At 38.1% G+C, this 14746-nt stretch overlaps 1 protein-coding gene across 10 annotated transcripts in view; it reads left to right on the top strand.

Annotated features, from left to right (window-relative positions):
* ATP13A3 (ATPase 13A3) overlaps positions 1–13033 on the top strand; it is an 83128-nt gene extending 70095 nt beyond the window's left edge. For 6 of the 10 annotated variants that reach the window (XR_010155899.1, XM_016942522.4, XM_016942518.4 and 3 more), the window contains 3 exons: positions 1878–1958; positions 3436–3525; positions 9596–13033. Coding sequence is in view for 8 of the 10 variants with exons in the window: in XM_016942522.4 (XP_016798011.1) it covers positions 1878–1958; positions 3436–3525; positions 9596–9793 (369 nt within the window). In the remaining 2 variants the exon portion in view is untranslated. The remainder of the gene's footprint in view (positions 1–1877; positions 1959–3435; positions 3526–9595) is intronic. The other 4 variants (XR_010155900.1, XM_063807440.1, XM_016942523.4 and 1 more) reach the window with 1 other exon arrangement.
* Positions 13034–14746: the final 1713 nt, after the last annotated feature.

Below are 14746 nucleotides of genomic sequence, written 5' to 3'. Positions count from 1 at the left end.
ACTCCGTCTCAAAAAAAAAAAAAAAAAAAAAAAAAAGAAACAATGTGGTATTGTAAATCCTTGCACACTTCAGTTACAGACAAATATATGTTTATAGGATAAATATGCAAAAGTGGAATTGCTTGGTCTGAGGGTATCTATAAATTTAATTTTCATAAATTCTGCATTATTGAACTTTGAAGATGTTCCAGGTTGTAGTCTTACCAGCAGTGTATGTCTGTTTCCCTGCATATTTCATTGAGGGGTTTAGATAAGCACTTACAGTAAAAGGATAAAACAAAATGCATTATATTTCTCTCCTGGTGCACATGTCTTCTGTTTCACAACCAACTTTTTCTTGAAATAGTACCACATTCAGCTCACCTCCCACACATTCGTCAACTAGTCTGGCATCTTCCCCTGCCAATCTACTGAAACGGCCCTCAGCAAGGCCGTTAGCCTCTTACTTGTTAAGTCCAATGGACTTTTCTCCCTAATGTATTTTTTTCCAGTCTTACCTGACTCCCCAGCAGTATTTGACGAGTTAGCCATGTCATCATTCTTAAGATACTCTCTTTTGAAATTTTGTGATGCTTTGCTGTCTTTTGGCCTTTTCTTAGCTCTGACTCTCCAGTCTCATTTTCCACTTTGGCTCCACTCCCTCTGCCCATTCCTTAAATGTTAGGGTTCCTTACATTTCTGTTCTTATTCCTCTGGTCACTCAATACATTCTGGTGATATCCCCTAGAGTCATGGCTTCACCTGTAATCACCATCTATATGTTAAAGGCTCCCAACCTTTATACCCTGAGCCTACCTCACTACTAAGCTTTAGACCTGCAAATACACTGATATATTGACTGTTACTTGGGTGTTCCACTCAACAGATCCCTCAATTTCAACATTTTAAGAACTAAGCTCATCATGTTCTCCTTCAACCCTTTTTCTTCTCTGTTTCTTGGTACCACTATTTATTCCAGTCAGAAGTGTGTATGCTTGTGTACATGCGTGTGTGTCTATTTATCTGTGCCTTTTCTTCCTCTTTCCGTAGCCAGCCATTTGTTAGATTCTTTCAGTTTTCTTGTTATAAACCTTTCTGTCTTTACTACTATCCCATTTTTTAGGCCTTAGAAATTAATCAGATTTTGAAGTGAACACTTAGATTGTTTTTTCTTAACTTCATCTATATAGTTCTTTTATGAATTTGTCTTTATAATTGAGTTTTGACCAGTACTTCGTTATTAGATTGGTACCTCTTTTTTTTTTTTTTTTTTTTTTAAAGGCAGGGTCTTCTGTCACCCACGCTGGAGTACAGTGGCAGGATCTCGGCTCACTGCAGCCTCCCCTTCCCAGGCTCAAGTGATTCTCGTGGCTCAGCCTTTTGAGTAGCTGGGATTATAGGCATGCACCACCTCGCCTGGCTAATTTTTGTATTTTTAGTAGAGACGAGATTTTGCCATGTTGCCCAGGCTAGGCTCAAACTCCTAGCCTCAAGTGATCTGCCCACCTCTGCCTCCCAAGATGTTGGGATCACAGGCATGAGCCACTGTGCCTGGCTGGTACCTCATTCTTTAAAGATGGGTTTTTATTTTAAAAATAGAAACTGTTAGACATTCATGATCTAGTAGAGCATGGGCTTTTGAATCTGAGTGAACAGGATTTGACTCTAACCTCAGTCACTTAATATTTTCTTTAACCTTGAGTTACTTAAACTTTGAGTTTTATCATCTGAAAGTGAATATAATATATACCCCGGGGCATTGTTGAGGATTAAGTAGATAATGTATATGAAGGTGTTTGGTACATCATAGGAATTCAATAAATTTAGAAATTATGATACAGTGCTATAATATTGACTACATACAACAATTTTAACTTTAAAATGTTTTTGCATTACAGATAGTGTGTGTACCATATCAGTGGCGTGTAACTATGCTCATCATTGTTCTTGTCAATGCCTTTGTGTCTATCACAGTGGAGGTAAGCACTTCCATAGTCAAATGGCTACCATGTTGCTTTGGAATTCTTGGGTGATTTAATGGTAAATGGGAGAAGAGGGCAGGTAATATAATGGAAAGCCACAGAGTCTCAGTTTCATCTCAGGCAAATTCATTTAGCCTTCTCTTGTGAACTTTTCCATGAATTGATAGTGGTCATATTAAGGGAGGTGACTTAGTTGCACTCACACAGATAGGAGAAAATAAGCAATGTGATAATAAAAATTAATGACGAGTAGAAAGGGGAGAAGTTTGGGGCCTCGGTGGCCCATGAAACTGATGAACCAGTGATTGTGAAATCAGAGTTGGCATGTGCCACCTGTGTTTTGTGATGTACAGTAAAATCTCCCATTTAAGGGAGGAGGGAAGGGGTAGGGCCATTCTCCAGGAAACATAGTGAATATTAATAGCAAGAGAGTTTAATGAAAGTATAAAATAATAATCGTTATGGACTTACCTAATTTCAGCATTGATTACTGGAACATCCTCCTTGGTATTTGCTTTTGAGTGACCTCTAGAGGTCTTAAGTACCCTTTGATTCACTGTATATTGTGTAGTTACCCTCCCGTTAGGATTGCCTTTAGGTTAGCGTCTCTAAAAGGAGGTAGCAAGTTCTCATTGGTGGCTTATTAATGAGCTTTTGTCTGCTCTCTGAACTACTATCATAATTGACTCTTACAGTAACTATAAAAATGGAAGAGAGAGATACAGTTGTGATTTTTAAGTTAAGAGTTTCATAGCACAGGCTTTTGGATTAAAATAAAGGTAGTTTTTTTGAGAAATATATATGCATATATTTTAGTGATAATAGCTCTGGTCTTAGAAATTTTAGGGGGTAATTAATTTCAATTACCCCCTAAAAGATGACTTGGTATTTAAATTTGGGATATGATGGGCAGCATGGATATTATGGTACTGACCTTTTGAAGTTGCCCATTGAAATGTGATTTTTTTTCTATTTTATGGGTGCTAGGAAGCACATGTAAGATACTATATTCTTAAAATGTTTCTTTTCCTACAGTATAAGTTCATCTTTTCACAGAAATGTTACTTATTCTTACTACCTAAAGAATGGTTTGTGTTGGATGCTGATGAAATTATATATCTATAGATATGGATATAGAATTAGTACTAGATATTCGATGAAAATAACCATTGTGAAGAAAGACTTCAAATTACATAAGCATCATTTTAATATGGGAAAGACCTATTTATACAAAAGCCATATTTCATGGAAAATTTAGAAGTCTCATTTTATCAAGAATTTTATGATGATTTGTATTTGTTACAAAAGTCCTATCATTCTTGATCATTTGGCAGTATTAACTGAAATTCCATATATGAAAATCAAAATATGTTTTTCATCAATTATGCAGCATGTGTGATTTTTTAAAAAGGTGCACGTTAATAAAAAATGACTTAGTCATTATTAATTCTTAACTCACTGGAATATCTCTCAGAACTTCTTCCTTGACATGGTCCTTTGGAAAGTTGTGTTCAATCGAGACAAACAAGGAGAGTATCGGTTCAGCACCACACAGCCACCGCAGGTTGGAACTCAGCACTTCCTGTCAATTCTTGCTGTCTCTCTAGGCTCTCTGCTTGTGTACTCTGTATTCTCTAGCGTGTTCTTGTTCTGTTATGTGTTATTCTCTAGCGTGTTCTTGTTCTATTACGTGTTCCTTCAGCCTTTTTCTCTGTGCTTGGCATTTCATTTCTTATAAGAAGTCCTAGAAAATTCATGGCAAACATTTGTTAGAGGCTTTTCAAGATCAGAAATTTCATAAGTCTCCTTTCCATTCCAATCCTGATCTTCTATTTGTGTAAAAGTCTTGTCCTCAAAGGTGAGAGTTAATTTTTCCATTTCAATCTACTATAAATTTTATGTTTTTGTTTTTCATGAGTCCCCTTAGAAGCTAAATGAGATTTATATAAACAAAGTTTGCAATGAAAACTGTTTCTTCTTGGATCAGAGTCCAAAGGCCAAAATTTTGAAGAATTATTTCTGATTTCTTGTCAGTTACTGTCCCTTAATTTGGAGTGGCTTTTTGGCTTTCTCCAGCATTGTATACCTTATTATTCAGAAGATGATATCCTTTTTTCATACAAACCGTGGTTTAGGACATTTGACTTTTTGGGTCTGTTAAATAGCCTGTCATTTGAAAGGTATTGCAAGTTCTGTGGTAAAGAGAGAAGAGAAACAGAAGAAGAAAACCCATTTCCTAGTGTTAGGATGTTAAAGTATAGCTCTTGATACAGATACAGATTGGACTTATTTTTTAAACCCATCCTATGAATCAGAGCTCTTTGAGGCAGCTTTTTAGGCATAGAGAATTTGATAAAATCTCACCCCTTCATTGCCGTACCCATTTTTCTTTAGAGATGGGTGATGTGCTTTACAGATAGGAGCTCTGAGTCTTTCACTCAGCCTTGAGCCACAGGAAGCTGGTGGAGTTGAAGAGGACTCCCTGGCATTTTTGAGTTGGGTTACCCACTTAGTTTTAGCCAACTTTTACCTAAGTGGTAACTTCCTGAGCTTTATTTTGGTCATCCAGCAGGCCTGATGTCCTGGTGTAATGCCACAGGCTTGCTTTCTAAGAGGGCCTGCAGAGTACCATTTCCGTTTTCTAATGCTTTGTGGTGAATAATGATGGAATGCAGTCAGCCTCAATTTTTTTTTTTTTTCCTGAAAGCAGTGTAATACCAGTTGTCCCTAGTAGTGCGTATGACTAGGGTTGTACAAGGGGCTCAAGTCCTTTAGCAAAATCTCATCTGTGTATACACACACACAGACACAGACACACACACACACACACCCCAACACCCCAACCCTCCCACCCCCATATATATAGTTACCTCACTGCATTACTTCAGAAGGTTATCTTTGGCTTATGTAATCAACTCTCATGTGAAATATTTGTATTGTATTCCTAGGCCTAGGAAAACATTCAGATTTTTCATATTCTCCCAAGAGATCTCTGACTATTGATCTGAACAAGAAATTGCATGTTTTGAAGGGGAGTAACCCTGGTTTAGCTGAAAGTAGGCATTATAAGGCCCCTTAAAAATATTTGGATTGGAAGACTCTCCTTGCTTTTCAACCAAAATTAAATGATAGAAAATTCTTTTTTGGGTCTCTGTTTTCTAAAAAATTATTAGGAAATACCTGCCCTTCTCTTTTTGTGAGACCAGGGTCTCACTCTGTCACCCAGGCTGGAGTGCAGTGGCGTGATCATGGCTCACTGTAGCCTCGAGCTCCTCAGGCTCAGATGATCCTCCCACCTCAGCCTCCCGGGTAGCTGGCATTAGAGGTGCATGCCACCATGCCCGGCAACTTTTGTTTGTTTGTTTTGTAGAGATAGGGTTTCACCATGTTGCTGGGTAGATGGAACTACAGGTGCATGCCATCCCAGGCCCAGCAGTTTTTTTTTTTTTTTTTTTTTTTGCAGAGAGGAGGTTTTGCCATGTTGCCCAGGCTGGTCTCAAACTCCTGGGCTCAAGCCATCTGCCTGCCTCGGCCTCCCAAAGTGCTGGGATTACAGGCGTGAGCCACCACGCTTGGCCTGCCCTTCTAATTTTTAGAAGTTTGTGTTTCTACGTCTGAAGTGTTCATGGGAGAGTGAAGGTAGAGAGTGGTCCAGAGCAGGTGGGCCCCAGCACACCCTGTGTGTCAACTGATTCTGAGAATCATCAAATAGACAAGAATTTAAGTCTTCCGTTTCTGTGGTCATGATTAAGGTGCATTTTTTAAAGACTTAAAAACTTACTGGCTTTAGGAAAGAGAGTTCTTATAACCTCCCAGCACAAAGTGATATACTTTCATTCTCTGCTACTTCTGTGTAGTGTTGCTTCACTGTTAATGTTTGTGGCTCTTCAAGAGCCAGTCTTTAGTTAATCATATTACCATAAGGCCGTGGTTCTCAATTGGAGGTGATTTCCCCAGGGGACATTTGGCAGTGTCTGGAGGCATTTTTGGTTGTCACAGTTGGCAGCCCCGGGTGTTAATACTTACTCTCTGACCAAAAAAAAAAAAAAAATTCTTTACGTCAGTGATTATCAAGCAAGATTATTCATCAGAAATGCTTTGAATTCTACCCTTGACCTACTGAATGGAAATCTTCGGTGGAGACCCCCATCATCTGTGGTTTTCTATAAAGCAACCCTGTTTCAGGAGATCTGTGTCGTATCTTCTCTTTAGAAGCATTTGTGCCTAGCTTGTGTCTGGTAAACTGAGGGCACTTAGTAGTGGAACTAGAATCATACTACTTGTAATTTGATTATGCCTGAGGATTTGTGCCCAATTTATGTTTTCTTACTTGGTGAAAAATCCAAAAAAGTAGTTTGTATGGTGTAGTGGTAGTCTTTATGCCACTTAGAATATTATTTGAGCTTATGTAGACAGAATGTTAATTCTGATTTTCTGTGTTTGTTTTATATTCAGGATTGGTATGGAAGAAGACTTATGAAAACCACAGCGCCATTATAACATTTTTTCCTTCAAGCATGGCATTCTGTTTTATATACTGCCCATGAAAACATTTCCTAAAAGACATTGCTAAGCGTAAACTTGACATTTTTGAAAGTTCTTCTTAGTTTCTCTGCTAAACTATGCATGGTAGCCTCTTTCCTTCTCTGAGGGGGTGAATTTGGTCACTGAAGCACTCCTTTCAGAAACAAACCGAAAGATCCAGTTGCTATAGCTACTGTGTTCTGCTTTAGGGACTTGTGCCGTAGAGGTTTTGGAGAGACCCACATGCTCCTTCTGTGCCCCCGATGCCCTGTTTCATGGCCTTTGCGTTACACAGTACTTGCCTTTCTCCCTTCACCATCATCATCTCCCCGCTGGCTGATTTCTCATTCCAGCATGCCTGTAGCACCTTTTATTTTCTCTTCCAGTGAATTATATTGTGTTTGAGAATGTGTGTGGTATGTTTGTGTTTCTAAACTAACAAACCTATGCTTGCATGTAGTGTACTTTTTGTGTATGATACTTGGGGGAGGGTAGGGGTACAGGAACAAAATGTTTCCAATTATGGTACAGTAGGGGGATCCTTAGTGTTCCTCATGACTTTTTAAAAATTGTGACAGGTGTACACTGTTTGTAATAGGGTTGTGAGGATATTTTTCAATGCATAAAAAGAATCCTATTCAGTTATTGTTCTATTTGCAAATAAATTAATTTTAATTTTATTGGTTGACTTACTTTCCACAAGTAGGGAACAATGAATTGAGATATGTGTGTGTTTGGCTTTCCTTAACTCAGCTTGCTACGCATTGCCCTTCAACCTGGCAGACTCTTTGGACAGACAAGTCCTATTATGTTTCTGCTTTTTTAAAAAAAGTCACAGTCAACATTAGTTTATTTCCTGTGGTAATCTAACAGTGCTACTTAAAAGTGACAGCTTTCGGCCAGGTGCAGTGGCTTATGCCTGTAATCCCACCAGCACTTTGGGAGGCTGAGGTGGGTGGATCACGAGGTCAGGAGATCGAGACCATCTTGGCCAACATGGTGAAACCCCGTCTCTACTAAAATACAAAAAATTAGCCGGGCATGGTGGCGCGTGCCTGTAATCCCAGCTACTTGGGAGGCTGAGGCAGGAGAATCGCTTGAACCCGGGAGACAGTGGTTGCAGTGAGCTTAGATCACGCCACTGCACTCCAGCCTGGCGACAGAGCAAGACTCCGTCTCAAAAAAAAAAAAAAAAAAAAAGGTGACAGCTTTCGAATTGATTTAGGAACAGTGGTTTGTTTCCCACAATTAGATTGACAAATGACACCTTGGGAGAAAAGTAAGATCCAAGTAGTAAACTGTCATCTCAGATGAAATATTACGTTTGTTGTGTGCCTATACTGGAAAGGCATTATCTGTTATTTTGGATCACCTGAAGAATCCTATACATAGTGACTTCTGTACCTTAATGCTAAATATTTTCCTGTGGACTTTTTTTTTAAGGTGATGCTGATATAACTCTCTTTAGTTATGACAGTAAAAAGGCTACTAGGCGAGTAATCTTCAGACTTTCCCTGCCCCCACCCCCGAATGCCACATAGCTTACTTTTGTCCACCGTTTTTGCCTTTAAATTCTTGGTAGCAGTGCAGCTGATTGTGTTTTGTTGACAGGCTTAAGCTAGCAGACCTTTAACATTGAGAGCGGTGAGTCACTGTTTACCGTGCCCTCAGCGGGGCCAGGGAGGAGCGGGAGAGAGTAGTAGCTTCCTGATGGTTGTTTCAACTGGATGAGAAAGAGCTACCAAGTGAATATGAAAAAGCTTTAAGAGCTTTAATTTTAAAGTATTTTTGCTCTTCTCCATTGGCCAATTTAGAAACATGTTTCAAAATACATCTATAGCTAACTTGCCTTTTAAAATCATGAAGCATTTTGGGTAACATTAGAATATGTAGCTCAGTTATGTTCTACTCTACTTTGTGAGATTACTGCATTTAGAGCTAGTTGTAGCCTGGTTTATATGTTGATTGGCAAAACAAAATGACCTGGAATTTAAATTTCATTTTGGAGAAGCAACAGCCAAAATCATTACGAAGTGGCTGTTCTTTAGAAGTAAATATAACTACTACGAGTCCTGGTGTAGTCATTTATATTTATTTCAAATTTCAATTGAGACAAATTCTGAGGGCCCTTTTCAGCCCTCTATTGAGTTTACATTTCTATGCATTAACCAGGGACTCTGCTTTCTTGTTCTCCAAGGATCATTTATCTAAGGCCAAATTCACTAAAAACATCAGGATTGATCAGAAGGATTTCAGTGACAGCAGAGCTTTTTGCAATGAAATAATACTAAGCAATAGTACTTGTTTTATACCCCTTTCCAGTCGTGGAGCACCAACGGAAACCATCATTATAAAACAGTATTGTTTTTTATATTAGTAAGGATGAGGTTTTAAAAGACGTAATTGACATTAAACATGATTGAAGCCCTAATTTTGACCAAACGATATTTACTTCATGTTTTGAGAGATGATATTAACAGTAACAAGGATACTTGTACACGGCTTTCTTCCAAAAATGATCATGCGGCTAAGTTGCCAGGAGCAATAGTACCAAAAGATAGTTTGGGACAGAATGTGAAGATTTTCAAATTAAATATTAAAAATGTTTTCTCTTTCTGAATGGCTTAAAGTTCTTCTTAATACATTAGATATTCTGTGGTAAAGAATCCATATCTGCAAGTTATTTAAAATGTATTAGTACACAAGAGTATAGGTATATAAAACTAAATGAAGTAAATCATATTGATTATCCCCCCCCCAAAAAATCTAATCTAAAGAATAATCAGTTCCTAAATAATTGAAAGCTGCCCTTACAAAATAAAACAAAAGAACACACATTTCATTGTGTTGCCCAGGCTGGTCTCGAACTCCTGGGCTCAAGCAATCCTCCCACCTCGACCTCCCAAAATGCTGGGATTTCGGACATGAGCCACCACGCCCGGCCAAAGCTGCCTTTTTTTAACATGGATTTTTTTTTCCCCCATTTGTTGTGCTCAGAAGTCATTTCCTCTTATTTTTCTCTGCTAATGTGTGCTTTAACAAACCTGTTTAAAACGACAAGCCTTTAATCAACTGGGGTGTTTTGTTTTGTTTTTTTCTTATTTTCTTAGGAGTCAGTGGATCGGTGGGGAAAATGCTGCTTACCCTGGGCCCTGGGCTGTAGAAAGAAGACACCAAAGGCAAAGTACATGTATCTGGCGCAGGAGCTCTTGGTTGATCCAGAATGGCCACCAAAACCTCAGACAACCACAGAAGCTAAAGCTTTAGTTAAGGAGAATGGATCATGTCAAATCATCACCATAACGTAGCAGTGAATCAGTCTCAGTGGTATTGCTGATAGCAGTATTCAGGAATGTGTGATTTTAGGAGTTTCTGATCCTGTGTGTCAGAATGGCACTAGTTCAGTTTATGTCCCTTCTGATATAGTAGCTTATTTGACAGCTTTGCTCTTCCTTAAAATAAAAACAGAAAAATATATCGTCCTAACAGTTAAATTAACAATCAATCCATAAAGTCCTATATCTTCATTCAGTAACCCAAATATTACATACATTTCCAGAATTTTCTTGATTGTTACTCAGTGCTATTCTTTATACTGGGTACAGGAGAAGTTTGGTGTTTGGTGGTTTTTCAACATCAGTTTCTGAGACCAGTTTACCTCTTCACATTTATGCTCACAACCCTCTTGTTAGAGAAGTCTGTGTTTATATACAGGCTCTAAGTTTGTGATTGATAAAAAGAAAATGAGTGTTAATTAGCCTCCAGTGAAAATATACTGAAAGCCTGTTTTCATTTGATTCCAGTGTTTCTTCCAAAGAATTCTGTATAAACATATGCCAATTCCCTATGATGGTCTAGAGTTAGGAATGAGTGTTTATGGTGTTGCTTATAGAACAACTCAGGTAATCTCCATTTCTGGTTTTATATTTTCTGTACAAACTGCCTGGGTTTTATTTTTCTAATCAGCAAGGTGCTTCACTGCCTTCTTGAGACGCCTCTCAAAGCTCTTAAGTGGCTGCTGTGCTATGTGTGGTGTCGGCAGTCTCATTTGCTTCTGTTAAATGTTGTAGAACCTTTTTCACTAGGAAATAAGATTCATTTCTTTCGGCAGTAGATGTAGATTCATCTTTTAACGTTTCTTCAAATTTGTTTCTGTCAGGCTTTGTGTTATTTTAAATGGTTTTTTAAAATTTTCTTCTATGTTTTCAATTACCTAAAGACATAGGATAATAGTTTTTTTAAGTTAGAATTTTACCTCATAAAATTTTTTGAGGTTTGACGTATGTCTCTGTCTTATCAATAATGAGGCTTAAAAAATACTGGATTTGAATGGCTGCCGTTTTTTCAAAGCAATATGAATTTGATGAGTTTGTTTTATGCCATTAGGTGGCGCCAGAGGTCAGAACATGTCTATTTTGAATTGGATCGTTACAAATGAGCATATTTGATGCGGAAATTTCTGGGAGAAAAAAAATTGAGGAAATAAAGTTAAAAAATTGACATTCATTGAGCCAAAAGAGATGTGGAGAAACATTTTTCACCTTTGTGTTTGGCCTGATTAACATTTAAATTCTTGCCAAAATTAAGGTAACTTTTAAAAAACACCTTTTATAGGTGGATCCAGCAGTCTGGCAACGCCCACAGTTACCACAACACAGAAAACTGATCGTGCTATAAAATGGACGCTAAACTATGAAAACAGTGTGACATTGTTCTCTGTTCTTCCAGAGCCAGTAACATGCTTGCTCGTGCTTTCTACTTCTAGCTGATCATTCTTTTCCCAACATATATTTACAAATTTACCAAATTTTACCTAGAATTTTAGGACCAAATGGTTCTCACTCTTTATGCTGCAAAGACCTGGATGATGTTTGGTAACTATAGAAAAATAGAAATTACACTCAGGATCACTGTTACTGCTATTGCCACTGATGATTCCTGCAAAAATATAATCGAAGTTTTCCATCAAATGTATAATATGCTATTAATACACATTAGATGATAACAATTGTTCCATGAATGATTCTATGAAGCTATGCATCTTAGACCTCTTGAGCTGTGAATTAGCACTATTTTCTATAGTTACTTATTCTCTGGATCATTTTATAATTTCCATATTAATTTCAAATATGCTCGTGTTATTCTTCAGTGATTTCCACAATTGTGCATTTTATTCTTTGGTTTAAGTACTGAAGCATATAATGAAAGTAATTGCTAAGTAGCAGCTTAAAAATTCAATTATCCGATTGTATTTAACATCTTTAAGAGCATGATCATAAAGAGCTATTTTTGACACCCCCCCCCCACTTTTTTAACATTTAGAGTTAATAAGGGTTTTATATCTCTTCTGTCCATATTGTTTTCAAAGGAATGAGGTGTTTAGATGGATGGAAAAGCATTTGTAGGAAGTTAGATTTGAATATAGACAAGGTGGGTTATTCACGTTGAGAATGTTATTTGAAGAATGCCTGTGAAGCCAGGTGTGGGTTCTGCTCAGTGCCATAGATAGACTGAGTCTTCCTCGTAGGTCACCATTACATAGTAATTTTGATTCTGAATTTCACATTAAATTATTTGAGTTTATACAGACCTAAATTTTAAAATCTGTACATATATTATTTTGATGTATTAAGATGAATATTGCTGATTTAAATTTTATTTATGCACATACTTAAAGGACAGAAATGTCTGGGAAAGTAATTGTTAAATAATGATATGTAACTTTTTAACTTTTTAAATAAATAACAAGATTTTTAATGTGTGTCTCCCTCAGGGTTGTTTAAAGTTTTTTTTCTCCCTCAAGTATAAATAGTGGTAACTATATGTTTTGTATCTTCTAGCACCAACTGCTGTAAAGCAATGCTGCAAATAATGCTTGAATACAAGTGGCTAAGCCAACAACAGAATAAATACTTTTATAGTAGTTTTATAATCCTTAAATTCGAAAGCTTTCCAAATTGCACTTGCATCTAAACAAAACTGTTGCAGTTTTTACTCTATTTATTTTGTTCCCCATGTTTATGAAAGTCCTGCACAGTTTCAAAGGCATGGTAAATAATATATCAATGTTTATGTAGTCTGTTACAGAAACAGCTATAGATAACATTATCCAGTGAAGAGCAAAATTCAAGCTTTAGAAAATATTCATGCATGCAATTTTGACATATCTAAAAATAGGTTTTTGTATATTTATGGTGGGAGGTGGTTGGGAACTTTTAACAAAATGGGGTGTTAATTTTTGTACAGTCTGTGGGCATTTACACATTTTTAATGTATTAAAATTTGGTAATTATGTGTACATTAAATTAATAAAAGTTACTTCTAGTTATGATTTGTGAATTCCCTAAGACCTTGGATTTTTTTAAGTAACTTTATATCAGAAATGATACTGCATCTTTATATTTTTAAAATTGTATTGCTGCTCAAGAATGGTACCCTCTTGTCAAAAAGGCATACATTCATAATTGTACATTCAGCATTGTAAATAATCTTATGAAACCTTTTTTGATTGAAGCTATTCAAAATAAAAATTTTAATGAATGAAATAACACTTTTTTTCTGTGTCTTTATTCATTTGTTTGCTTTTTAGTGTCATGAATACTGCCGTTTGTGGATTTATTTTCCTGCCTAATAATACTTCCCCATTTCCTTCTTTTTTTTTTTTTTAAAAAACTGGATTTTGAAGGAAATAAGAGCAACATTCTGCATATCATGCCGTGTGTGAGCATCCTGGGGAAACCCCGCAGGCGGATGCAATGTAGAGCCAAATGTTAAATGCAAGGAGGTCTGAGGGAAATGGTGAAATAGAAGAGTAGGGACTTATAATCTATTAATAGTTGGGAGAATCAAACCAAAAGCTAATACCATGGAGAGAGAAAATGGTTGTAAAAATCCCAGAGAAGACAGGACCTTTGTGTGTGGGTGGGAGTTGTTTCCGTGGAGCTCAGCTCCGGGAGACACGGAGCCCCTGCTAGGGAATATGTGGCTGGCTGTGGTGTGATGAATTCGGGGGGTGAGGGCCTGCCTGCCTTTAGCTCAAGTTCTTAACAGTCGCTATGGTTTGTGCGGCATGTATGATCCTGTCCCCACAGCCTGCTGGTGTGGGCACAGTTCTGCATGTCTCTCCTTCCGCTGTATCACTGCCAAGGGACAGGGAGTCCTAGGGGCTTGAGTGAGACTGTCCGTGGTCCAAGTTGGGGTGTGGTTGCTCCCTGCTGTGCCCGGCCCACTGAGTCTCCCTCAGAGGAAAAAGGCTTATCTCACCCAGGCACAGACCTGCTTTTGAATAGCCAAGTCCCTTAAGCCAGGTAACTGTTTTACAGCAGACTTCTGACCTGGTAATGGATATAGAATCTTAAGACTTGGAAGCACTGGAGCTGTCAACTTCCTTGCTCCGAATACTTCTCATTACCTCATCAACTTGCTCAGTGGATGGACTAAGAGTGTTCCCCCACTCTGCAACTGCCATACCTCCTTTTCCCTTCCTGGACAATCAAAGTGTCTTCCTAAGGGACAAAATGTAGAGGCCATTCTGACTGGAGGTTTTCCTGGGGAAATAGGCTAAAGAAGGGCTACAGGAATTTGAGCCATCGGCATCTTACTCTGTTTCACAGCTCACCTTCCCAGTCTGTCATGTTGGCTCCCTGGCATTTTCATGGGCAAGGGGGTGGGGAGGCTTTCACTCGATGTGCCTATGCATGACGGACTTACCAGGTCACCAGTGTAGCAGTTCAGGGCTCTGGAGTTGCATTCCTTGATCGGAACTGAAAGACCTCCCGCGATACCTGGCAGAGGCAGTGGCTCTTCCTTGTGGTCCAGGGCTGCGTGACTTTGAAGGTGATTTCAGTCAACCCAGCCTTTACTGGGCTCTGACTGCATTAGGCTGCATCAAAGGGGATTGGATCCCATGATTCTTTATATCTTCTGACATTAAGTCTTTGTCAGCTATAGGTGTTACAAATATCTTTAGTTTGTGGTTTATCTTTTCCCCTTTTTTATGGTGTCTTGAAGGATAGAAGTCTTAATGCAGACAGCATTATCAGTGTGTTCAAAAGACACGTAGACACGTTTTGCCTATAGACAAATGGGCAAAAGGAAACCCAGCTTTCTCAAATGAAGCACAAGTGGGCCTTAATTATGTGAAAAGGTGTTCATCATTAAACAGGGAAAGGAAAAGTTAAAACCATGCTGAGATATCTTTCATAGAAATGGCAAAAAGCAGGAAGTGCCACGTGTGGGCAGAGAGGAAGCACAGGAACTCT

This window comes from Pan troglodytes, chromosome 2, assembly GCF_028858775.2.
Source record: "Pan troglodytes isolate AG18354 chromosome 2, NHGRI_mPanTro3-v2.0_pri, whole genome shotgun sequence".
Classification (NCBI taxonomy): domain Eukaryota; kingdom Metazoa; phylum Chordata; class Mammalia; order Primates; family Hominidae; genus Pan; species Pan troglodytes.
Note: the sequence above shows the minus strand (reverse complement) of the source record. Positions and strands in the feature narration are given on the sequence as shown.